This window comes from Nerophis ophidion, linkage group LG02 (genome assembly GCF_033978795.1).
Source record: "Nerophis ophidion isolate RoL-2023_Sa linkage group LG02, RoL_Noph_v1.0, whole genome shotgun sequence".
NCBI classification, from domain to species: Eukaryota; Metazoa; Chordata; class Actinopteri; order Syngnathiformes; family Syngnathidae; genus Nerophis; species Nerophis ophidion.
Window position 1 is genome coordinate 40,027,691 of NC_084612.1, and position 25,627 is coordinate 40,053,317.

Here is a 25,627-nt window from a genome sequence, read left to right on the forward strand (position 1 = left end):
ACGTGAGCACATCACCCCTATATTAGCGTCCCTTCACTGGCTCCCTGTGCATTATCGAATCAATTTTAAACTCCTTCTATTTGTTTTTAAATGTCTAAAGAACCTCGCGCCAACATATCTCTCCGACCTCCTTCAGCCTTACTGCCCCACCCGATCCCTAAGATCAGCCGATCACCTGCTACTGACGGTCCCTGACACAAGGCTGAATCTTAGAGGTGATAGAGCTTTCGCCGCTGTTACTCCCAAGCTCTGGAACGACCTACCTCTGAGTGTTAGACAAGCCTCCTCTCTTCCTGTTTTTAAATCTCTCCTAAAAACACACTATTATTCTTTGGATTTTAACACTAAGTGATATCCATCCTGCAATGGCGCCCCATTATACACCTGCTGTGAACCTGTTTTTATGTTTGTTTTTTTTGTTTTTTTTTATCATGTTCTGTTTGTGTTGTGTTGTTTGCTCGGTCTTCTTATTATATTATAACCTGTCCATTGTACAGCACTTTGGCTACCCCTGTGGTAAATTTTAAATGTGCTTTATAAATAAAGTTGATTTGATTTGATTTGTCCCCCCCAAAAAATAAAAAATGCCATAGTGTGTAAAATAAAGTGGCATGTTTAGGATAAACACATTTACTGTGATTGAACACAAACATGAGGCTTAAATGTTCTAATGGTATTTAATAATACAAACATTTATTCTTTTAAGTGCAAAAAATTGTGCAGGGATGTCGACTGTTTCAAGCACATATCCAAATAACTTAGTTGAGTTTCTTCAAAGTGACAAAGTAAAACATCCAGTGCAAAACTTACCCCACAAACTGATGTTTGGCTTTCCTGGCTTCAAATTTCTTCTGAGTGACACTTCATGAGGTGGATGTCTTCTCCAAGGTGTTGCCTCCCGACACAGTGCAGCCTGCTCCTGCCTCCCCGTGACATCGAGAGAGACACGTGGTAGACATGGATGGATGGATGGATGAATGGATGGATTTATCAAGCAGCTTTTGAGTATTTCCCATTGTGTAAAGCTTTTTGGGGGGGGGATGATTTTTCTCTGTGCAGTGTGACGTGACCGCCTCGTTGTGTCGCCTTGGAAACACTTGAGACGAAAGTGGTGCACTTTGCTTTGCAGAACGCAGACTTTTTTACTTCCGTCATCGAGGTTATGTTTTCGCCAGTTTGTTTGTTAGCAACATAACTCAAACACTTATGGAAAGAGTTGATGACTTTACAGGTAATGTCCCAAAAAGAAATTACCTCTCCTTGTCCACAAACAAACTTCACTTCCTGCATACAGCTTCCCAAGCCCTCTGTTCATTCTCTGCAGTGCGCAGAGGATTCTGGGCGATGTAGTTTATAGTCAGACGCAGCCAACGCTAAAGCGCCAGACAAAAAATACACGTCAAGTTTTTGTTTGATATCGTCTGGCGTCACAGTATTAATGTGAAGACTTTGAAAGTGAAATACCGCAGTATTTATAATACTGTTACACTCCTGCTGGTGTCCTGGGCATGACGTTAAAGTGCATCCGGCAGTGTAGAATTCTCTTTTAGGTTTTGGGGCACTAGGATGTTGACCCCATGACTACTGTTACCCCAGCTGGACCTTGGCAAAGGCCGAGTACCTGAGTGTCCCCTAGCCAGAGATACGGTGAAGACCTCAACGGCGGAGCAGGCGGAAGACGATAGACTTAAGAACTACCACAACGGCTGCAATGGCGGAGGAAGGCTGCAGCAGAAAAGGGTCCCCAGTCGTCTTGGACTCCATGCCACTGGACCCTGACCCGGTTCTGTCAAGGATCGTGTGGTGACTTGTGAGAAAAATCATGTATATGTATTATCACACAACTTTAGTATGCTTAAAGTTTGTTGCTATAGTTATTAGCTATTTTGCTGAAGCTGCATTTTTTCTATTTGTGTATGGATAAAAAATTCTTGTCTGAGGGGTGGCCTCAGCCTCAGATTTTATCGTTGTTTTAGTCCGCTAACAGCCAAGTACTTCAAGGACCTCAACGAAGATAAGATGACAGCACGCAGACGAAGCAGAAACAACGCAATCACAAGGCCCAAGCACATTCTGTCACATATTGTGCATACTGGACCTGCTTTGCATGATATATGTGACCACTCCTTTTAGAGGCGGCCTCAGTGATGTTGAGTGTGGAACTCCTGAATAAATAGAGGGACGGGAGAGCTGAACCTTAGCGCATAGGGCGAGACTGTGACTAAGTGTGCAGCTCCATGCGTTCTCCTCATGAGCTAAATTGAACTCTGTCTCTGCATGGTTCCTTGCTTCTTGTCTGATTAATAGATGTCATCGGTGTTTAAACTTGACATGACTGTCTGTGCACCAGTCTCCCCACGTTAAACGAGGCATCCTCTATAAAGGGATACACCCCTACCAGGAGGATCGTCATACTTGTTAGAGTGACCGCCGATGATGACACTCCTACTGTTCATAGCTGTTAGTTACAGACCGCTCTGCTTTGTCTAGCAATTGTGTACTCTCTCTCTCTTTCAGTTGTGTGGAATTTTCCTACTGCTCCAAGCAAGGCACAAAACCAGGTCGCCGGTGTGCGAGGTAAGCGCGCTGACTACTGAGCTAAAAGCACAGGCCCCAGATGTATTCATGAACACATGTATTTTTAAAATGGATAATATGTTTCCATTGTTGCTGTTTTATTGAGTAAAATCTATTTTATTTTTTATCGGTGCGAAGGGGGGATGTGTTGAGGTTGGGAGGGCGGGGGGTGAAGGTGTGTGTCATACGTGCATGAATGATAATTGGAATGGGCCTGCTACCTGTTGCTAAACCAGCATTTGAGATTGACTCGGTGGATTTTGCCTTTAAAATGATTTTAACCTGGATTATACCAGCAGAACAGAATCGCTAACAATGCCAACAGATGGCATGCTAAAGCAACTAGCACGGACACCTTGTAATATCATGAGATCATATATCTAATTAGCAACAGAATAATACGGGTGGTTTTAGTTAATTAATGCTCATTAGGATAGGAAAGAAAAACACCTATGTTTTGTTTAAAAATTCAAAAAACATTCAAATAAGCAGAGAGAAATTGACAAAACATTGTGTTAATGGCTTTAATATTCACATTTGAATACATGCCCATTGTGCATAAAACATGTTCAGTGTTGTTCAGTCTTGATGTAAGCAAAAATAAAAGTCATCTTGGCAAGCTAACAGAAGACTGGCAGTGCTAAAGTAGATATTATATGATATTTCAAGTGGTTTAGTGTAAAAACAAATGATATATGACAATCGAGCATCATGATATAATCAGTATCTCTTCTTTTAACATGTTCTCCATTAAAGTCACAGAACAGTTCAATCACACCATAAAAATATTTCAATTCTTTGCCGTTTTTACAGTGCACAGCTCAAAGTGCAACATCGTAAAATAGAAAATATGTTTCTTATTAGTTCAATAGTTTACTGCTGCAGTCTTTCGGAAACAACAAATCCCTTCAGAAGTTGTTGTTGCTGCACGAGCAGGTTAAATATTTACTACCTTCTTCTACTGCTGTACAGAGATGGATCCAGGATAAAATAAAAGTCTTCTTTTCTTGCACGAGACCACTTTTTCTGTGCATTGTCGTCAAACACCTCAGTGTCCAGAAATTGCTTGAGCTGCAAAGGACAAAGCAAATAGAGCATTATATATGGAGGGGGGTGTTTCGTTTATTTCTTCAGTACACATTCTGTAACTGAGACACGGAGGCGACTATTTGAGGTTTACAATGTGTGACTAATAATTGAAACACCTTTTATTCCATGCTTTTAACTTGGCTAATAGAATGGTCAAAATAGGATGAATAGGTAAAGGGCAAACATGTTGGTGCTGTTTATCATAATCTGATTCAGGATCTGTCAATTCTGCAATTCTACTGTTTTGAGGACTAATTGGTACAGCTGTGCCAACTTGCACAGTGTAGTTAATGTACTTAATGACCGTATTTTTCGGATTATAAATTGCTCCGTAGTATAAGTCGCACCGGCCGAAAATGCCTAATAAAGAAGGAAAAAAACATATATAAGTCTCAATTTTGGGGGAATTTTATTTGATAAAATCTAGCACCAAGAATAGACATTTGAAAGGCAATTTAAAATAAATAAAGAATAGTGAACAACAGGCTGAATAAGTGTACGTTATATGACGCATAAATAACCAACTGAGAAGGTGCCTGGTATGTTAACGTAACATATTATGGTAAGAGTCATTCAAATAACTATAACATATAGAACATGCTATACGTTTTCCAAACAATCTGTCACTCCTAATCGATAAATCTGATGAAATCTTCTTCCTCAATGTCGCTTCTAAACAACTCTGCCAACTCCAAAGGTATGCGCTGCTTCCTCTTGTTGTTTTCTGCTGCATATTTCACTACGTCCAGCTTGTAATCTGCAGTACATGATTTCCTTTTCGGTGCCATTTTTGTTCAGCCCTTCTCAGTTTTTATAAGTTACCGCCAAAGATGAAATGATCAATTTAATAGGTACGGCAGTGACATATAGTATATAGCAGTCAGCAATCCATGACCCACAATGCACTTCTGCCATGACCCTCCCCCGCCGAATTCTTATTGGTTGACGTGTGTGTGACGATTGCTGACATTTTCTTCGTCTCTTCCGCGAATTAGATAAAAAATATTATTTAATATTTTACGGTAATGTGTTAATAATTTCACACATTATCGCTCCGGAGTATATCTCGCACCCCCGGCCAAACTATGAAAAAAACTGCGACTTATAGTCTGAGAAATACGGTAGTCGGTATCTCTGATGTTAATTACACACAATGCCTCTACTGCATTCTTTTCTCGACTGTTGGTAAATACTTTAGAAAAAAAAACTATTAGTGAATAAGTATCACAGTGGGATGAGCAGATGTTGATTACACTTATATGAGATGTGCTCCTAATAATCACTAACTCGGTAGGTGCATGCAGTCTTTGACAAAAACACAAAAGAAAGTTTGGAAAAGTGTGTTTTGTAGTTTGTTTCTCTTTTGAATGATGCCCCATTTGTACGCAACACATAATTGTGTGACGAGCAGCACCACTGTGCCCATGTAAAGTGTGCCAAATCTTCACTTTAGTCAGGTGGAAAAACACAAAATGGAATGCATGTTTTTTTTTTCTTCCTTGTTCCTCAAACCTACAGAAGAAAACCAAACAACAGTCAATAAATAGTTGGAGCAAAACAAAATGTATGGCACAGGTGGCGAAGACATTTTGTTCATGGGCAAAATGTACACACTAAGGGCCTGATTTACTACTAGAGGTTTGCGTGTAGTAAATCATGTGCAAACTTGATAGCACACGCAAAGCTGATCTACTAAACGTGTGCAAAGTGGAGTGTGCCTGTTAAGTGAGCAAAATAGGTTGTGCAGTCCATTTTGCGTCTCCAAAATGTGTGCTAATCATCAAATACCCACAATACCGGTAGGAGAAGATGCAAATATATTTACTTAGCACGCACAATGTGATTTATCAACACTCATCACTGTTTTGCGAGCACTATTTTGTGTTTTATTTAGCACATGTTAAAAGATGCACACACTGACACAGTTATGCAGACGGCTATCCTTCATCCGACGTCTGTGTGTCAACAATTTGGATGGTCAGTAATAAAAATATTTGACAAATTGTCTTTTTCAGCAGCATCATTTTATAATTGTATAGCTGCTAGAGGACTTAGAGGGCTGATTAAACCAATTTGAATTAATATGTTTAGTTGTCCTTAAGTATTTTTTCTTGTTCCGTTTGTTTTTTTCACATAGAATATATATCACTCTACCAACCGAGCGGTTTAGCTCAGTTGGTAGAGTGGCCGTGCCAGCAACTTGAGGGTTGCAGGTTCGATTTCCGCTTCCGCCATCCTAGTCACTGCCGTTGTGTCCTTGGGCAAGACACTTTACCCACCTGCTCCCAGTGTCACCCACACTGGTTTGAATGTAACTTAGATATTGGGTTTCACTATGTAAAGCACTTTGAGTCACTAGAGAAAAAGCGCTATATAAATATAATTCACTTCACTTCACATATGAAAAAAACGTTTTTAATTCCTCATTCTTTTGCATCTTGAGTCTTAAGTGCAGCCTCTCTCCGATGAGCGCACCTTTGACGCACAAAAAAGGAAACAAAGTGATTTCAATGTCGACGCACTGCACGGCTGCTTCTAAAATGCCCATAAAAAGTGGTACATGTCTGCTGCATCTTTGAAAAGATTGCAAAATGATTTTTCAGTAAATGAGTGTCTCTGTGGTGATGCCCTGTACAGTACGAGCGAAATCCTCATCTAAATAAAGCACCACTTTACTATTGCACACACAGTCTTAGTAGATCACAGGCAACACACCCACTTATGTAGTGCATGCTATTTTAAAAATTGCACATGCTGTTTAGCGCGTGGTTTTTGGATCTTCGTTAATCAGGCCCTGAATTGTGCTGCTCATCCCACAATTTAACATCATTGGCAAAAAAACAACAACAGTAAAAATAATCTACTAAACCCAAATACATGTCCTATCTTTCTCATGTTTTAAATGTGTTGCTTATAAGCATGCAAAATAAACATGCAGTTACGCCTTACTTTCCACCTTTCCGCCTTACTTTTTAGACAAATGTGTAGTGAATCCCATTGCTTATAGGGGAAGAAGAGGAAGAAGAAGAAGGTGCCAGAGATACGGGAGGAAGTGGAGGAGGAGGTGGTGGAAGAGGAAGAGGAGCATGAGGAGATAGGACAGGGCTGTTGGCCTGTGATGGAACTAAAGACAAGAAGGAAAAAGAGCAGAGGAGGAAAGGTTTTAGTAGCATTTAGTGAAGAAACTACAAATTATGTCCATTTTGATGCCAGTTTCAAGATTAAAAGTTAAACTGTTTTATATTGGTTGATTTTTACTTGGATAGGTATTAGTTTATATTAGACCAAATTAGTGGTCTAATTCAAACTAAAACCTATTATTTTGGGGTGGATTGAAATAAAAATAAATATATGAAATCAATCTGTGATTGATATTTTTAGGGCTTTCAAACCATTAAAATATTTAATCAAGATTAATCACGATTTATAGTTAACTCAAAATTAATCGTAATTAATCACAGATGGCTCAAACTTTTCATCACTAATACGTCTACCAAATGATTTTCAAGTTTTTAAAACGGCGACAGGACAATTTGTTTGTTTCAATTATATATTTATTAAACATTATGCTTTTTTAAACAGCTCAACACAAAATAGACAAACACACCATTTATGACAATAAAAAAAATTACCTGCAGTGCATTGGTGTAGCTTTGACAAAATTAAAATTGCTGCTGTAGGAGCACTTGCATTCAGAGGAGAGGAGCTACACTTCTGTATCATTTTCACGCATTAATAACGCAAAATGTGGATTGTTGTAACCATGGTTTGATTGGCATTGACGGAAGGACGCTAGCTGCACGTTCAAAATGAAACCGCAACATTAAATATTTGAAATGAAGTGAAACGAAGCGATCGGCTTCGTTTACACCAGGGGTCTCAAACTCAATTTACCTGGGGGCCACTGGATGCAGAGTCTGGGTGAGGCTGGGCCGCTAGAAAAGATTTCTTTAAAAACATTTTTTTTAAATGTCTTTATTTTTATTTTCAACACTAAGTAAAATCAAAATATAAATGGACAAAATGAGAATTAAGTAAATAAATCAGTCATAGATAATAACAACAATAATTTGATTTCTCCAGTCCGCAACAAGGTATACACATACTGTGATGTTATGAGCTTAGGAATATAAGAACTATCTCTCCGACCTCCTTCAGCCTTACTGCCCCACCCGATCCCTAAGATCAGCCGATCAGCTGCTACTGACGGTCCCTGACACAAGGCTGAAGCTTAGAGGTGACAGAGCTTTCACCGCTGCTGCTTCCAAGCTCTGGAACGACCTACCTCTGAGTGTTAGACAAGCCTCCTCTCTTCCTGTTTTTAAATCTCTCTTAAAAACACACTTTTATTCCTTGGCTTTTAACACTGTGATATCCATCCTGCAATGGTGCCCCATTATACACCTGCTGTGAACCTGTTTTTATGTTTTATTTATTTTTAGCATGTTCTGTTTGTGTTGTGTTGTTTGCTCAGTTCTCGTATTATCTTTTAACCTGTCCATTGTACAGCAATTGGACTACCCTTGTGGTAAATTTTAAATGTGCTTTATAAATGAAGTTGATTTGATTTGAACTACACTACCCAGCATGCAACAGTCGTGATGAGCATGTGCGGTAGTCCCGGTGAAGGTTGTATGTCGCCATGTCGGCAGCTAGAATGTGGTTAGGAGCACGACATGGAGTTTACAATTAGGGTAGCACAATTAGCTCTGAACGGGCTAACATCACAACTAACGTCCGATTCGCCCAGCGACTCTCTGTCGGAGTATCAGCGCTGGGGTCCAGTGCACCACAGTTTTGTATTGTCAGCGGAATCCTTCGGAAGCTACCGGAGCGCTCGTCTCCCCAAACCGGACTGTTACAGCGAAGCCGGGGGAGGGAGCGAGAGACACACACACAGTGACAAAGAGAGAGAGAGAGAGAGAGAGCAGGCGGGCGAGCGAGTGAGGGAGGAAGAGCGCGTGCGGGTCTAGTGGAAAAGCGGCAAACTGTTTCTCTGCTTGCATCACGCAAGTGACGTCAATGTTCCGCCCTGGAGAGCCATACATGTATACAGCACCGTGATTGGTAAATTCCTTCAGCTCCGCACACAAGGCTGTCAAGCACCATTCATATAAAACTTGCAGGCCGCACTAACATTAAACTTTCATATTAAAGTGGGGGGCCGCAGAATAATGTCTCGCGGGCCGCGTGTCTGAGACCCCTGGTTTACACGGAGGGAACATTTTTAAAGCTAAGTCTGTGTAGTCACCGCCATGTTTTGTCGAGCAGCTGCGGTGCTTCAGTTTTCACAAAGTAAGCAATGTTTCATAAAATGCATTTATAAATGACATTTCTTTGGTAATTAAAAATCTAAACGGTATTACTAACCGTCTGGAATTTTACCGCGGTTTATCATTATATCCCTAATATTCATGTATACATGTATACATACACAAGATTAAGGGACGGCGTGGCGCAGTGGAAGAGTGGCCGTGCGCAACCCGAGGGTCTGTGGTTCAATCCCCACCTAGTACCAACCTCATCACGTCCGTGTGTCCTTGAGCAAGACACTTCACCCTTGCTCCTGATGGGTGCTGGTTAGCACCTTGCATGGCAGCTCCCTCCATCAGTGTGTGAATGTGTGTGTGAATGGGCAAATGTGGAAGTAGTGTCAAAGCGCTTTGAGTACCTTGAAGGTAGAAAAGCGCTATACAAGTACAACCCATTCATACATATATGTATACGCATATATGTACACATAAACGTATACAAACATATATACATACTGTACATATTGCAAATACATATGTACATATGTAGATATACTCATATATATATATATATATATATATATATATATATGTATATATATATAGCTTTAATGAAATGTGTTTTAAACATTATGCTCTTTTAAAGAGCTCAACAAAAAAAAGACAATCACACTTTTAATGACAATTAAAAAAATGCTTGCTGTGTTGGTGTCTTGCCAGAATTTGTAGAAATACAGAATTTGTATTCCTGCTTTAGGAGCATTGGCATTCAGAGAAGGAGTTACACCATGTGTAGATTCCTGTTTCAAGCATTAATAACAGAAAATGTGGGTTTTTACAAATTTGCTGTAATTGTCAAATATGTTTGGTAATATAATATTTGGAATAATTTTACCTTAGTAAATGTTTCTTATATTCTGTACATTACATGTTGTACAAGTTAAATGGTCTTCATATTGCTGAATGGTAATGTTTTAACCTTCTTTATTTATTAATGACATGTAATATTCAGCCTGCTAATCATTCTGTAATTGAGGGCTCAACCGGAACATGTTATAAAATAATTTACAATATTCCTCAACTGATATACCTGCATTTCTTTAGGAGCAAATGTCACGGACTAATGTTACAAAACATATTTGACAAAGCCTGATCATAATGTAAGAAATTTTTATTTTTTTTAATGTAGTTTAACAGGATGTATAGCATAGAGCTTTTATTTTGAATCCAGACAAGTGTGTGATTGGTTTGAGAAAGTGTTTTGACATGTTTTGATGTCGGATGGACTGTTTGCAATAAAAAAGTTCTGCGGAAACCTGGCTCATTGTCTGTGTTTGATACAATGAGGTGGGAAGACGCCAATCAGAACGGCCTAAACAGGATTTCGAAATCCTTTGAGGTCTGCTGGAAGAGAGACATGCTTTACATTATTTGTAGTTGTTTGTACTTCTATTGTGTTGTGTTTCCAAACAGTATTTCTTATCTTAAAGATTGTTTTTGTTTTTTTAAATCATGTTAAAGTTTTGCTGTTTTGGGAGAGGGCGATTAATGTAATTTCAGTTCATTTCAGTTGGCGGGGATGATTTAAGATAGTTACAAGCTTGGTCATAGAACCAATTGAGCTCATAAGTACTAATGCCTATGTCTCTTGATGATGTAAACAACCAACCAAGTGATTATTGTTTGTTGTTAACTTTTTCAATTGTAGTATTCATATTATACTTACTTTGGTTGTATTAATTACTTTTTTATCGTTTACCATTTTTATCCTAAATGTTCAGATTTTTGTCATAAAATGTATTATAGCAACATAATATTTTATTGTAGTAAATGATGTAAGTTGGTAATTAATATCAATGCCTTTCTTTGCGGATTGGCTGGGAAAATGTAATGGGTCACTGTACTAATTTTGCCTAATGTTCACATAATTGTGAAATAAAAAAACATATATATATATATATATATATATATATATATATATATATATATAATTATAATATAAATAAAAAAACGGTCATAAGTTGAGGCTAATGGGAGTTCCCTGTGTTACCTTAAAGGGGAGGTGCACTTTTTTGGGAATTTTGCCTATTGTTCACAATCATGGGAGACAAGATCACAGTTTTTTTTTTGTTTTGTTACTATTTTGAAGATGATAAAAAAAAAACCTTGAAAGATGCGGGTAATGGGAGTTCAAAGCGGCATGGCGCAGTGGAATTGTGGTCGTGAGCAACCTGAGGGTCCCTGGTTCAATTCCCACCTAGTACCAACCTCGTCACGTCCGTTGTGTCCTGAGCAAGACACTTCACCCTTGCTCCTGATGGGTGCTGGTTAGCGCCTTGCATGGCAGCTCCCTCCATCAGTGTGTGAATGTGTGTGTGAATGGGTAAATGTGGAAGTAGTGTCAAAGCGCTTTAAGTACCTTGAAGGTAGAAAAGCACTATACAAGGACAACCCATTTATAAAGCCCTTTAAAATCCTCCGGCAACGTATTACATACACAGTGCAAGTCAATATATAATGTAGTAACAGAGACCTTCATAACCATATGTAATATGTACTGTATCATTTCTAGGACTGATTTATCCTGTGCATTGATTTTTGTTTCCATATCAGCGCACGTCTGACTTCTGGCAACATGTGTGGTCCTCTTCCGGAATCAAACACAACTGTGTTTCCTAATCAAGGCAGACTTGGTAACAGACAGGGGAGATGACTATTTCTGGACAAATGAGGATTTACAACCTTATACTTCTGAAGCTAAATATACTGCTGCTTATAGAAGCGAGCAGGAAGGAAAAGTGAGACGTTGGAGCAGACGGAAGCCGAGAGAGGGGCATATGAATGCGATTTTGTTGCTATAAATATGGAATTTGGAGCCAAGCTCTTTTGACATAGATGGATTGCTTACTCAAAATCCATAGTCAGCTGGACCAGCCAAACAACTGTCCATCGAGTGAGTCACTTTAATATCGATCATGAAATAAATCAGCACGCCATGCGTGTTAGTACCGTACATACGCTGTCTGGCTAGCTGTGTACAAAAAAAAACCTCTAATGTGGGCTAATACTTTACAGATACTGTAATATGATTGTTAATGTTTTCAGTCAGTACAAATTGGTGTTGTATCGCAGTGTTGTGCATTACAAATCCAAACGTTTTTCATGTTTTTGTGGAAGCTAGCTTATCTCTTGCCATAGTTAGCTTTTACGGCTAATACCAAAGCACTGTTACTATGCTAGAAAAATAATTTGTCAGTGTTTGCTCTTATAATAACAATGTCTCTACAAATTGGCTATTATACAGGTAACGGAATGTATATGAAGTATTTATGATGGTTTTATAATGCATATTTAAAGTGATTTACAGGTAGAATTGATTGCTCTCATTAGCCGCACTGCTAGCCACCTAAAACTAGACAATTTTAATGTGTTGTAAGGCGAAAAAACCCCAAAACTTTTGTCTTCCTGTCTTCATAATGATTGTGAAGGATAGGCAAAATTCTCCCCCAAAAAGTGCAGTTACCATTTAAGCACTCTACAACATCTTTAAAAATCTCCATCACCATTTTAAATACACACTGTAAGTATATATATATATACATGTATATATATATATGTATATATATATATATATATATATATATATATATATGTATATACACACACATATATATATATATATATATACACACACATATATATATATATATATATATATATATATATATATATATATATATATATATATATATAGTAACACTGACTTTCCCCTTACTTTTAGTATGGGGAACATAATCATCATTAATCAGTTGCTTATTAAAGTAACAGATACTTAATATAAAGTTATTTGGACACTAGGGGAACATATAAGGGTTAGGGTTACAAATAAGCAAAAATTCTGAGGTTATTAAGGGAAGAGGGGTTAGTGCGTCTGCCTCACAATACGAAGGTCCTCAGTAGTCCTGGGTTCAATCCCGGGATTGGGATCTTTCTGTGTGGAGTTTGCATGTTCTCCCCGTGGGTTCCCTCCGGGTACTCCGGCTTCCTCCCACTTCCAAAGACATGCACCTGGGGATAGGTTGATTGGCAACACTAAATTGGCCCTAGTGTGTGAATGTGAGTGTGAATGTTGTCTGTCTATCTGTGTTGGCCCTGCGATGAGGAGGTGACTTGTCCAGGGTGTACCCCGCCTTCCGCCCGATTGTAGCTGAGATAGGCACCAGCGCCCCCACGACCCCAAAGGGAATAAGCGGTAGAAAATGGATGGATGGATGGATGTTACTAATTTGCATGTCAATAAGCAACTAATAATGTTATGTATATATACACACATATATATATATATATAAATCCATCCATCCATTTTCTTCAGCTTATTCGAGGTCGGGTCGCGGGGGCAGCAGCCTAAGCAAACAAGGCCAGACTTCCCTCTCCCCAGCTACTTCATCCAGCCTCTTACGGGGGATCCCGAATGTCACCAGGTCAGCCGGGAGACAGTCTTCCCAACGTGTCCTGGGTCTTCCCCGTGGCCTCTTACCGGTTGGACGTGCCCTAAACACCTCCCCAGGGAGGCGTTCGGGTGGCATCCTGACCAGATGCCCGAACCACCTCATCAGGTTTGTCTCGATGTGGAGGAGCAGCGGCTTTATTTTGAGTTCCTCCCGGATGTCAGAGCTTCTCACCCTATCTCTAAGGGAGAGCCCCGCCACCCGGCGGAGGAAACTCATTTCAGCCGCTTGTGATCTTGTCCTTTCGGTCAAAAACCAAAGCTCATGACCATAGGTTAGGATGGAAATGTAGCTTGACCGGTAAATTGAGAGCTTTACCTTCCAGCTCAGCTCTTTCTTCACCACAATGGATCGAGACAGCGTCGGCATTACTGAAGACATGGCACCGATCCGCCTGTCGATATCACGATCCACTCTTCCCTCACTCGTGAACAAGACTCTGAGGTAATTAAACTCCTCCACTTGGGGCAAGATCTCCTCCCCAACCCGCGGATGGCACTCCACCCTTTTCCGGGCGAGAACCAGGGACTCGGACTTGGAGGTGCTGATTTTCATCCCAGTCGCGTCACACTCAGCTGCGAACCGATCCAGTGAGAGCTGGAGATCTTGGCCAGATGAAGCCATTAGGGCCACATCATCTGCAAAAAGCAGAGGCCTAATCCTGCAGCCACCAAACCAGATACGTTCAACGCCCTGATTGCGCAAACAAATTCTGTCCAAAGAAGTTATGAACAGAATCGGTGATGAAGGGCAGTCTTGGCGGACTCCAACCCTCACTGGAAACGGCTCCGACTTACGGCCGGCAATGCGGATCAAGCTCTGACACTGATCATACAGGGAGCGGACCGCCACAGACAGTCTGTTACCCCATACTTTCTGAGCACTCCCCACAGGACTTCCCGACCAACAAATTTAGCTGAACTGCACCAATTTTGTCAAGTGGAGTGGTCCAAAATTAAACCAGAAGCTTGGCAGAAGCTTGTGGATGGCTACCAAAAGTGCCTTATTGCAGTGAAACTTACCAAGGGACATGTAACCAAATGTTAACATTGCTGTATGTATATTTTTGACCCAGCAGATATGGTCACATTTTCAGTAGAACCATAATAAATTCATAAAAGAACCAAACTTTATGAATGTTTTTTGTGACCAACAAGTATGTGCTCCAATCACTCTATCACAAAAAAATAAGAGTTGTAGAAATGATTGGAAACTCAAGACAGCCATGACATTAGCACGGCACGGCAGATGTGGCAGGACATACAGCACATCACCAACTACAAAGGCTGTGACGCAGCAACCGGGGACTGGGATGCATCGCTAGCAGAGGAGCTGAACTGCTTTTTTGCTCGCTTTGAGACATCACAAACAGTCACAGCCACACCACCCCCAGCGGTACACCACAACTGATTGACGGGAATACTTTAAGAGGGAAAAAGAACAGAAAGTTTGACTTAAAGTTTAAGATAGAAGTTGTGAAGTATGCGGAGCAGAATTCTGGTTTGGCAGCGGCCAGGCAGTTTAACGTTGACCCAAAACGTGTACGCGAATGGAAACAAAAAAAGGGAGAACCACTATCTCAGTCTGCAATCAATGGAAAACGGGCTCGCTTATCTGGCGGAGGTAGGAAGAAAGTGAGTGACGAGCTTGATGCTAATTTGTGTCAGTGGATACATCACTTTCGTGGACTGAACCACCGTGTGTCCCGCAAAATGATCCGCATTAAGGCCAAGGAGTTGTATGCCACCGCGAGTGACACGAGAGACACCTGGGTGGTTTTTGGTGCAACGAGTGGCTGGGTGAATCGATTCCTGTGTCGGAACAACTTTACCCTCAGGAGGAGAACAACTGTTACACAGAAGGACGCTCCCGTCGAGAAGATTGTCAACTTCCTCGTTTTCACTACTAAACAGATAAGGGACAAGAAAATCCAGCCCAAGAATATCATCGCCATGGATGAAACAGCCATCTGGTTTGACATGGTTGGTTTTAGTACGGTCAATGAGAGGGGCGCCCGCTCCTTCTGCCTCAAAACCACCGGTCACGAGAAGGCACGCGTCACGGTGGATTTTGCAGCCAAAGCAGACGGGACGAAGCTAAAACCTTACATTGTGTTTAAAGGTGCTGTCCGTGATGTAAAGGCTATGCAGAGCATCCCCGGCGTGATCATGGCTTCCTCCAAGAATGGCTGGTTTAATGATGACCTGCCAAAGAACTGGCTCCAGAGGGCAGTGGGGAAATTTCTCTTTGGACCGAGGCTACTTGCATGGGACTCGTACCGATGCCATATCAGCGAGGCCATATCAGCCTTACAATGGCTGTTATATCTGGAGGTTGAACAAATGCAGGCCCCCGATGTTGTGTGGAATGGCCCTTTCAAATCGCAGCTCCATGACTACTGTGATAACTGGATGGCTGGTGATAAAGACAACACCTACACCAAGTAAGGGAACTTGAGAGCCCCTTCCCGCCGCCTCCTGGTCGACTGGGTCCTGGGAGCCTGGGATGCTCTGGATCGGGACACTCTGATCAACTCATTCAAGGTAGACTGGCTGGCTGTGTGTATGTGTGCGTGTGTTGCAAACAGTAGCCATAGCTGATTGTTGCTTTCTTGTATCCTACAAGGTGTGTGGGCTGACGGTGGCAGCTGATGGGAGTGAGGACCAGCTCATTAACTGCCTCAAGGAGGGACAGCCATGTCAGGCAGGCAGAGAGATGCTGTTGAGGGCTAGACAGCAGGGTGCTGCTGTGGTTCAGGAAGAGGAGGAGAGTGATGAGGAACAGCAGTTCCTCAATGAACTTGTGATTGAAAAGGAGGATGATGATGAGGGGGTAAGGGAGAGGAGGGAGAGGAAGAGGATGATGAGTGGGTTTGAGTTGCATTTGGGGTTGCGTTTGCAGCAGTATTATTATTTTCATGGTTTTATAGAGTACTTGGTATCATAATTTTATTTTTCCTGTATGCTGCTTTATTTAAAACTTGGAATACTGTAACCTTTATTTTATTTAAGTGACACTATTAATGTTGTGTTTTGATGGTGGGTTTTATACTTAAGTACTTGGTACCATAGTTTTATTTTTCCCAGTAGGCTGCTTTATTTAAAAACTTTATTTATTTTCAGTATTGGTATTCTATTTGACAATTGTTGCACTACTGCCATGTTGAGGCCTTGTTGATCTCTTGTCTTTTGATAGTCTTGTTTTTTTGTTTGTATGTTTACAATAGCTTTTACATTTAAAGTTTTTTATACGAAAAAAAAATACCGGACAATAACCATTGTAACCAAATAATGGCCTGGTGCAGGCTGGTGCAAAAATAAATAAAAGCCTTGTGCAAATAACCGCCTGCTTCTTTTAAACACCCGTCTCCAAAAAGGATTTTGTGAAATAAACGCCCGGGCTACTATTCGGTAATATACGGTGTGTGTGTGTGTGTGTGTATATATATATATATATATATATATATATATATATATATATATAAATATATATATATATATATATATATATATACACAACCTTATCTTTTTTAGCCTGAATACACGGAGGACACACTGCTGGTTATAGAAGCTGAGTGAGAAGGTGAAAACCTAGAGTAGTTGAGCATCGTCAGTCCAGAGAGCGCCAAGATCGTTGTGACCTTGTGTAAATATGGAGCTTGGAGCCAAGCTATGGTGAGAAAATGTAGTGCTTCTGCTGCACTGAGTGGCACAAAGTATTATTAAGGTTGGGAAAGCTTCATATACCTGGCGAGGAAGACATTGTTCAAAGAAACTGCATCACAACAAAAGACAAACTAACTGTTTATAACTGCTAACTAAGCCTGCAGTGGTGCAAACTTTTTTCTTCCTTCCCAAAATCTACTGGAAACTTACCCGGTCGTCATGACCAAACACAACCGTCCATCAAGTAAGTCACAGTAATATTAATCATGGTACACACAGCACATTGTGCGTGTTATTACAACTACATACACTGTCAAGCTAGCTGTGCAAAGACAAAACATGACATTTGGGTTAATACTTTACAGATAATGTCATCAACATCGGCGATCACTCGAAGCGAGTATGATAGTCCTCCTGTTGGTGGGTCTGGTCATCTGTGGGTCCTCAGGTGGCAGTAGAGGCCAATCCGTGATCCACAGACTCTATTGCAGTGGGTGATTGTTGTGGTAGTAGTGGTGGTGGGGGTGGTGGTCTGAGGAGCTGTTCTGGTAGTGGATCTCTCCTTTCTTTGTTGGCTCTTGGTTTCCACGGCACGGTGGTGGTCCTTTTCTAATTGTGCTGTGCTTTCATGGACCATCCTGCTCCACAAGTCCCTCTGGTGGGCAGCCTCCTCCCAGGTGTTGATGTTGAAGCAGCAATTCCTCAGGTGGATTTTGAGATTATCTTTAAACCGCTTCTTCTGCCCCCCTTGGGTGCATTGTCCTTCTGTCAGTTGTCCGTTCAACATCTCTTTCGGAAGGCGACTGTCTGGCATGCGTCATACATGGCCTGTCCATCGCAGCCGGTGCTGAATGACAGTTGTAGTGATGCTGAGCATGTTAGCTTCCTTCCGAACACTAATGTCGGTGCGCCTATCTTCCCAGCTGATCCTGAGGATCTTGCGCAGACATCGCTGGTGGTACTGCTCCAGAGTCTTCAGGTGTCTGCTGTAGGTGGTCCAGCTATCAGCCCCGCAGAGAAGAGTGGGCAGAACTACAGCTTGATAGACAAGAAGCTTGATGTTGGTCTGGATGACCAGAATCTCAAAATCTATTTTCCTGAGCTTATTAAAAGCTGCGCTGGCACAACCTATGCGGTGGTGGATCTCGGCATCGATGACAGCTCTCGTTGAAAGAAGACTGCTAAGATAAGCGAAAGGCTCCACGTTTTACAAGGTGTTGTTGTCCACATAAACTGTGGGGGGTTGGGAGGGTGTGTAAGGGGCTGCTTGGTACAGGATCTGAGTCTCCTTTATGTTGATGTCAAGTCCCAGGAGTCGGTACGCTCTGGCAAATGCATCCATGATGTTCTGGAGGTCCAACTCAGAATGAGCAACTAGTGCATTGTCATCTGCGTACTGAAGCTCTGTAATGGAGGATGTAAGCACCTTGCTTTTTGCCTTGAACCTTCTCAGGTTGAAGAGCCCGCCATCTGTCCTGTATATGTACTGGTCTCCCTCAGGTAGGTTTTGACTAGTGAGGTGAAGTATGGCTGAGATGAAGATAGCAAACGGGGTCGGTGCGATGATGCAGCCCTGCTTGACACCAGTGTCAACTTTGAAGGGAGCCGTTTCAGAACCGCCATTTCCAATTACCGTTGCGGTCATGTCGTCGTGCAACAGACGCAAGATGTTCAGATACTTGTCTGGGCATCTGATCTTGGAGAGGGCAGCCCAGAGGGCAGTTCTGTTCACAGAATCAAAGGCCTTTGTAAGGTCAATGAAGGCAATGTATAGTGGGAGGTGTTGTTCCCGACATTTCTCTTGCAGTTGACGAACTGCAAAAATCAAGTCCGATGTTCTCCTAGCCGGATGAAAGCCGCACTGGGACTCTGGGAGGATCTCTTCTGACAGCGGCAATAACCAGTTTGCCAAAATACGGGCGAGTATTTTTCCTGTTGATACTGTAGATACTGTAGTATCATGTTGAATATGATAGTTAATATTTTTAGTCAGTACAGACTGGTGTCCTATCGCATTGTGTTGTGCATTAAAACCGAAAAAGCCATTCAGCTGCAGACGCAGAAGCTATAGCTTACCTCTTACCTCTATAGCGATGTGTTACTACACTAAAAAAAGATTTCCTCTGTGTTCGCTCTTACAATAAGAATGTTGCGACAGCTAGTTTAAGGAACATAAATGAAGTATTGTTGGCGGTTTTTGGAAGTATTTTTGGAATGATTTAGAGGCAGAATGGATTGCTCCCATTAGCTACATTGCTAGCCTTTTCAAATAAGCCAATTATTACAAGATAAAATTAAAAAAAACAAACAGGTTCTTGTCCGGCTTCACGGTGGCAGAGGGGTTAGTGCGTCTGCCTCACAGTACGAAGGTTCTGAGTAGTCCTGGGTTCAATCCCATGCTCGGGATCTTTCTATGTGGAGTTTGCATGTTCTCCCCGTGAATGCGTGGGTTCCCTCCGGGTACTCCGGCTTCCTCCCACCTCCAAAGACATGCACCTGGGGATAGGTTGATTGGCAACACTAAATTGGCCCTAGTGTGTGAATGTGAGTGTGAATGTTGTCTGTCTATCTGTGTTGGCCCTGCGATTAGGTGGCGACGTACCCAGGGTGTACACCGCCTTCCGCCCGATTGTAGCTGATATGGGCGCCAGCGCCCCCCGCGACCCCAAAAGGGAATAAGCGGTAGAAAATGGATGGATGGATGGATGGGGTCTTGTCATTCACACAGGTTGTGAACTCATCATTCCAAAAAAGTGAAGTTCACCTTCAAGTTACCAAAAAGGGTGTTTGTATTCATTTTTTTTATTGCAGTGTTGCATATTCCTGCTTTTTAGATCCGGCATTGAAGAAGGCTCTCATGAATACAAGTTTGGAAACAGAAGAAAAGCGTTCTTTGAATTCAAAGATGTAAAAGTGCATAAAGTACTTTCTTTCCTCTCCTCTGGCAACATGCCACCAGTTATATTCTATGACATTTCTTCACGTTAGAAATAATGTCATAATTGTTGACTTTGCCTCAGTGTGCATATGAAGCCTCCACATAGCTCGACAGCTTGAGTGCTACTGTGTGTGACAGGTGTGTGTGTGTGTGCAGACAATCTGCAGCACCGTTTGTGAAAGCGAACTCGCCTGCCTGCTGTAGAGCATGAGAAAGATGAAATGTGAGTGCGGTGTCTTTCATGCTGCTTCAGAGCTGCTGTGCGTTCAAAGAGGTGTTAATGGTATGCAGAGTTTGACTGGGTCATTGATCAGCACACAAAATGGCCTCATCCAGTGAGTCCTCCCCTATCTCAAAGACTCCACACGGACTGCAATTAGGAACCATGTGAGCTCCTGACACGGAATAATGTGAACTTATTAAGGAATGAAGAGCCGTGCTTGACTCTACACCTCACACCCTCCTGTTCTCCGCCCTCATCATCTTCAAGTCATAAATTCATTTTTAAAGGCTCCTTTCCCTCGTCTTCAAGTAAATTATATACATTCCAACAGGTAGAAGAAATAGAGCTAAAATTAGAGACCAACCTGCGACGCGCTTGCTTTTAAGGGAGGCCTCTGAGGCCAGCATGTAAGACATGGTGATGATCCTCTCCTGCTCCTGCAGAACAGAGTCAAGTGCCAGCAGGCTCACCTCGGACTTGTCTGCAGGTAGTGGCGGTGGTGCCAAGTTTTGAATACTGTAAAAAGCACAGTCATGTTTTTAGTGCAAATATCTAAACAACACTAAAAAGTCTCAGTTCTGTTGCTAAAATCTTCAAATGTTCTACGATTGACTGTTTTACAAAAATCACAATGAAAAAAGGTTGTTGAAGCAGCATCTCTATTCATTCCTAGTGGTGTGAGAGATCTGTATGGAGTTTTTCATTGGAGTGTACCTGGACTTTGCCAAAATGTTCTTGATCCGCTCCACCTTCCGGTGACGGTCCTCCATCTCCTGAGGACTGAGGGACTCCTCTTGCTCTAAGTCCATATACCGCTCTGGAATCACGACTTTCTGAGGCATAGACAGCTGTAGAAAATAACACAGACAGTTGTCTAATCAAACGGTATGATCACCTATATCAGAGCTATTCAACTAAATTGAAGCTAAGGACTGGTGGGCGAACTTCATCTTTTACTATTAGTTTTATTTTGAGAACCAGCATCTTCTGCAGTGAACATTTGATTTTGGTCTATTTCTTTATTCAGGATTATATATTTCCAAAAAAAAAAACAGTTTCGCAAAATACTAGCCTTTAAGACAGAGGTCGGGAACCTTTTTGGGTGAGAGAGCCATGAAAGCCAAATATTTCAAAATGTATTTCCGTGAGAGCCATATAATATTTTTTTAAGACTGAATACAAGTAAATTAGTGCCTTTTTTAAGTAAGACCAACATTTTTAGAGTATAATTAGTCTCTTATTCTTTTTAATAACATTGTTATTCTAAAGTTAACAAATAATAAATATAATACTTCTTACCATTAATGTGACATCTTGGACAGGTGCGATAGAAAACGGAAGATTGGATTAAAATGCATGAGAATGTTTTAGAATTTGAACGTTATTTTTTAACATCGTGATTACCAGCGGAATTATGAATTACTTATCGTGTTAAGCAATGTCTGCTAAAATTTATCTGAGTGCCAGGTGCAGTCATCAAAAGAGCCACATCTTGCTCGAGAGCCATAGGTTCCCTATCCCTGCTTTAAGAGGTTAAAATGTCAATGCGAGGATCTGACAATGTGTTTGCACTGGACCAAGTTATTTTATACAACAGGAGCATTCTAGTGTAAGTCACCAAGTTCTGAACTGAACTCGGGGTGTTATTTCGGTTATTTGAGGCCGGATTTGGCACCCTAGCTGCCAGTTGCAGGCCATCTGAAAACAGCACAGAGGAAGTTAAGGTAAAAAAAGAGAAAACAGGATAAGCTACAAGCAATTAATGTACTTTCCAAGCTTGCATATATTTTCCTAAACATATAGTACTGTCATGGTCTGTAGCTCCAGCTCATGCCTTGTGTTGTTTTTTCTCATGTTTTCCTTTGTTTAGTGCTTAGTTCCTGTCCAGCACTCTTATTATGTAGTATCCACTTCCTGTTAGTATTGTTTTGCAGCACCTTTACTTTTCTTGCCAGCACGCCTCTTCTCATTTTGCAATCATGTCTATTTAGGTTCGGCCGTTGCTGGAACATTACTTTAGAATGTGTACTCTCCTTTACCTTTGTAAACTGTTGCTGTCTTCCAGCATTCGGTTAAGTTTACTTTGATGCCGGTTTAGTCCCGTGTAAGCCTGGGCGATATATCGAGTTTATCGATAAATTTAAAGTTCAACGTTTTTTTTGTTGCAAACGATTAAAAAAAAAAAAAAAAAAATGTTTTTCTCCTCTCGCACTGCCATAATTTTTGCCTCCATAAGCTTCTGCAGCCCTCGCCTGCCCCCTTACTTCAATAATGGAGAATCGAATCATGGTTAATACCAACGCTAACGAGAGTCTGATGTTTGCTCCAAAGAAAAGAAAAGTGTTGTCAGTACTTTGGTTTTGCGGCAACAGGCGTGCAACAAATGACTGCACGGTGCAAAGTTTGTTTAAAAAAGGCAGCAGTACAAACTTATTCCAGCATCTGAATGCAAAGCCTTCAGTCAAGTGCGGGAAATGCAACTCTGCAAGGCGAACAAGACCGCAACAACAAACACCGGTTAAAATGCAGATGACAGTGGTGTAATCATTTACACAAGGTATGCATGATGAGAAAGTAACACAATGGACAGATCGGTCACTTAAGCATTCGTTCTTCCCACTTCCAAGATGTGTGAATGAAAAAGTCTGCCTTTATCACTTACTAAAACTATTATGTAGTCTTCTTAATGTTTTACTTGATTATTTGCATACAACATATAATACTACATTTTATTAACAGAGGTATTTTATTCAAGACAGAAGTTTAAAATTTTCACATTATTAATCTCAATGTTGGAGATTATTATTTATTTGCATGCCATGTTTTTGTTAACAGAAGTATTTTAATCAAGACAGAAGTATTGCTTCCCACAGGAAGCTCTTACTTTAGTTCTTTGAAAAGTATTGCATAAATAGTACAAATTTATATCTGGTCTAAAAAGAACATCCATCCATCCATCCATTCTCTACCGCTTGTCCCTTTTTGGGGATGTGGGGGGTGCTGGAGCCAATCTCAGCAGCATTCGGGACAATATCTTAATAATTAGTTTTTGATCAAATAAAAATAACTGGAATTATCTCTGTCATTTGTATACAGTGGTTTCTTTTAAAAAAATCTGAAAGAATTGTAAATACAACTTTTTGTGAAAAAATTGGAGATTTAATTTTTAGGCAATATCACCCTGGCCAAGTTTCGTTTTGTATTGCATAGCTTTCCCTATGCTGTGAGTGCACTCCCACCTGCACGCATGTTTTGCTTTGTACTTTAATACTTTTTACCTGCACAGTGTCTTCTGCTGTCCTCTGCATATTGGGATCGAGACAACAACCGCTACCATGCTGCCACAACGTTACAAGTGCCCGGATTATAATGACTTTTTCCCCTGTTCAGTTATTCCATTCATCATCTTGATGAAAGGAATATCTACATGTAACTCACACAAAACTTAATGCTGTTCAACAAAGAGAGTGATCTGGCAACAAAACCATCAAAACAAAAGTGTTGAAAGTTTTTCCTTTTGAAGAGTACTTTTTTGTAACATAAATCTGCCCAAAATATTGTTGAATGTTTGTCTATCTGTGTTGGCTCTGCGATAAGGTGGAGATTTGTCCACAGTGCACTGCAAAAACTGAAATCTAAGTAAGATTAAATATCTCAAATAAGGGTGATATTTGCTTATTTTCTGTCTGATAAGATAATTCTTCTCACTCAGCAGATTTGATGTTAGTGTTTTACTTGTTTTAAGGGTTTTTGTCCTAAATTATCTCAGTAAGATATTACAGCTTGTTGCTGAAATTTTATGACCTATATTAAGTAAAACATGCTTGAAACTAGAATATCACCTGATGCAAAGCTGTGTCATTAACACTCACAAGTATAAAACTACTTTTTTAAAGTAATTTCTTATTTCAAGCATGTCAAGATAATGCCACTAGCATTTACTTAATTTAAAAATATTTTTAACATATTGAGCAAAAAGGTCTCTTTTTTTCTACCAAGAAAAGTGCACGTTATTAGTGGGAATATACTTATTTTAAGGTATTTTTGGGTTCCTTGAGGTTGGCTAATTTTACTTGTTTTGGAAAGTCTTGAAATGCCGAATTTTCTTGTTCTATTGGCAGATAATTTTGCTTAGTTCAAATTAAATACCCCTCATTTTTGTTTTTGTTTTTCTTGTTTTTGAACACTGACTTTTAGCAGTGTGGATCCTGCCTTCCGCCCGAGTGCAGCTGGGATAGGCTCCAGCACTTCGCGACTCCGAAGGGGACAAGAGGTAGAAAATGGATGGATGAATTGGTTTGTATTCATCTACAAAGAGCAGATTGAATACACATTCAAAGACCTTGGTATGGTATTATTTCTCATGACCAATAGTTGTGTATTGGCCTAACTTGTAGAGGAATAAGGCATTGCTGGACTAGCGACTTTCTGTCATGGTACCTCTTTGAGCAAGTCCTTGTCATAGTCTAATATTTCCGGTTCAGCATCGTTGGTCGATGGCGGGGTCATGGTCAGCGAGTGCAAAGTCAGCCATTCGTCAGAGTGCGATCGCGGTTTCTCTTTGTGCTCAGGCGGCCTCTCCTCCCCCTGGACGCTCCTCACTCCCTGAGCCTCCTCCCCCTGCACGGCCCTCTCCAACAGCTGCAGGTCGAACTCCTGTTCTCTCCTCCACTGGGCAACACACAGGGAAACATAAGACAAGATGACAAGTTGGCTCATCACTGTGGGGAGGGAAAAAATAGTTTATCTTGCCTGTAAAATAGTCATCATTCTTGTCCTGACACCACTGGAAAGAGTGAATGGAGCGCGTGTGCGTGTTTGTGTGTAGTTAAGGGTTTGTACAGGTGTAAGGGAAATAAAGGGAAATAACACAGGTAGACAAGCATGCCAACATTAAAAAAAGTAATCACAGCATGCTACTAATGAGTTACACACATGTCAAGGCCAGTAAAATACAACACAAACACTCTTGAAGACAGACAAAAAATACATGTAAAGAAACATGACAGAGTTCAATAGATGTTTATTCATTTGAAAACAACGCAATATAATTACCATATAAAACACTTGTCCAATAATATATAACCATGTGGATTTTTCTACTCTGTACATCTCTACTCTCTCCATTGAGATCCAACACGAGGGCTGTAATATTTGCAAAAGCAGATTCTATGATACAGCTCTCATTTTGGACGTTGTTGGGTTGCCGCCAGTCGGTGGACGTACTGTAGAGCAATTAGTGCTTATGACTAAAAACAAGTGCTTATTTTAAAAACATTAGATCAACCACTGACCTGCACGCACGCACGCATGCAGGTGCGCACACACACACACACAAACACACACACACACACACACACACACACACACACACA

The 25,627-nt window shown here is 40.9% G+C and overlaps 1 protein-coding gene across 1 annotated transcript in view; it reads right to left on the bottom strand.

Annotated features, from left to right (window-relative positions):
• Positions 1–3,105: 3,105 nt before the first annotated feature.
• plekha7b (pleckstrin homology domain containing, family A member 7b) overlaps positions 3,106–25,627 on the bottom strand; it is a 244,581-nt gene continuing 222,059 nt past the window's right edge. The window contains exons 26-30 of the mRNA XM_061883569.1: positions 24,693–24,923; positions 20,967–21,100; positions 20,617–20,768; positions 6,636–6,790; positions 3,106–3,648 (exon numbers count right to left, since the gene is read on the bottom strand). Coding sequence (XP_061739553.1) covers positions 6,639–6,790; positions 20,617–20,768; positions 20,967–21,100; positions 24,693–24,923 — 669 coding nt within the window. The 3' untranslated portion in view covers positions 3,106–3,648; positions 6,636–6,638. The remainder of the gene's footprint in view (positions 3,649–6,635; positions 6,791–20,616; positions 20,769–20,966; positions 21,101–24,692; positions 24,924–25,627) is intronic.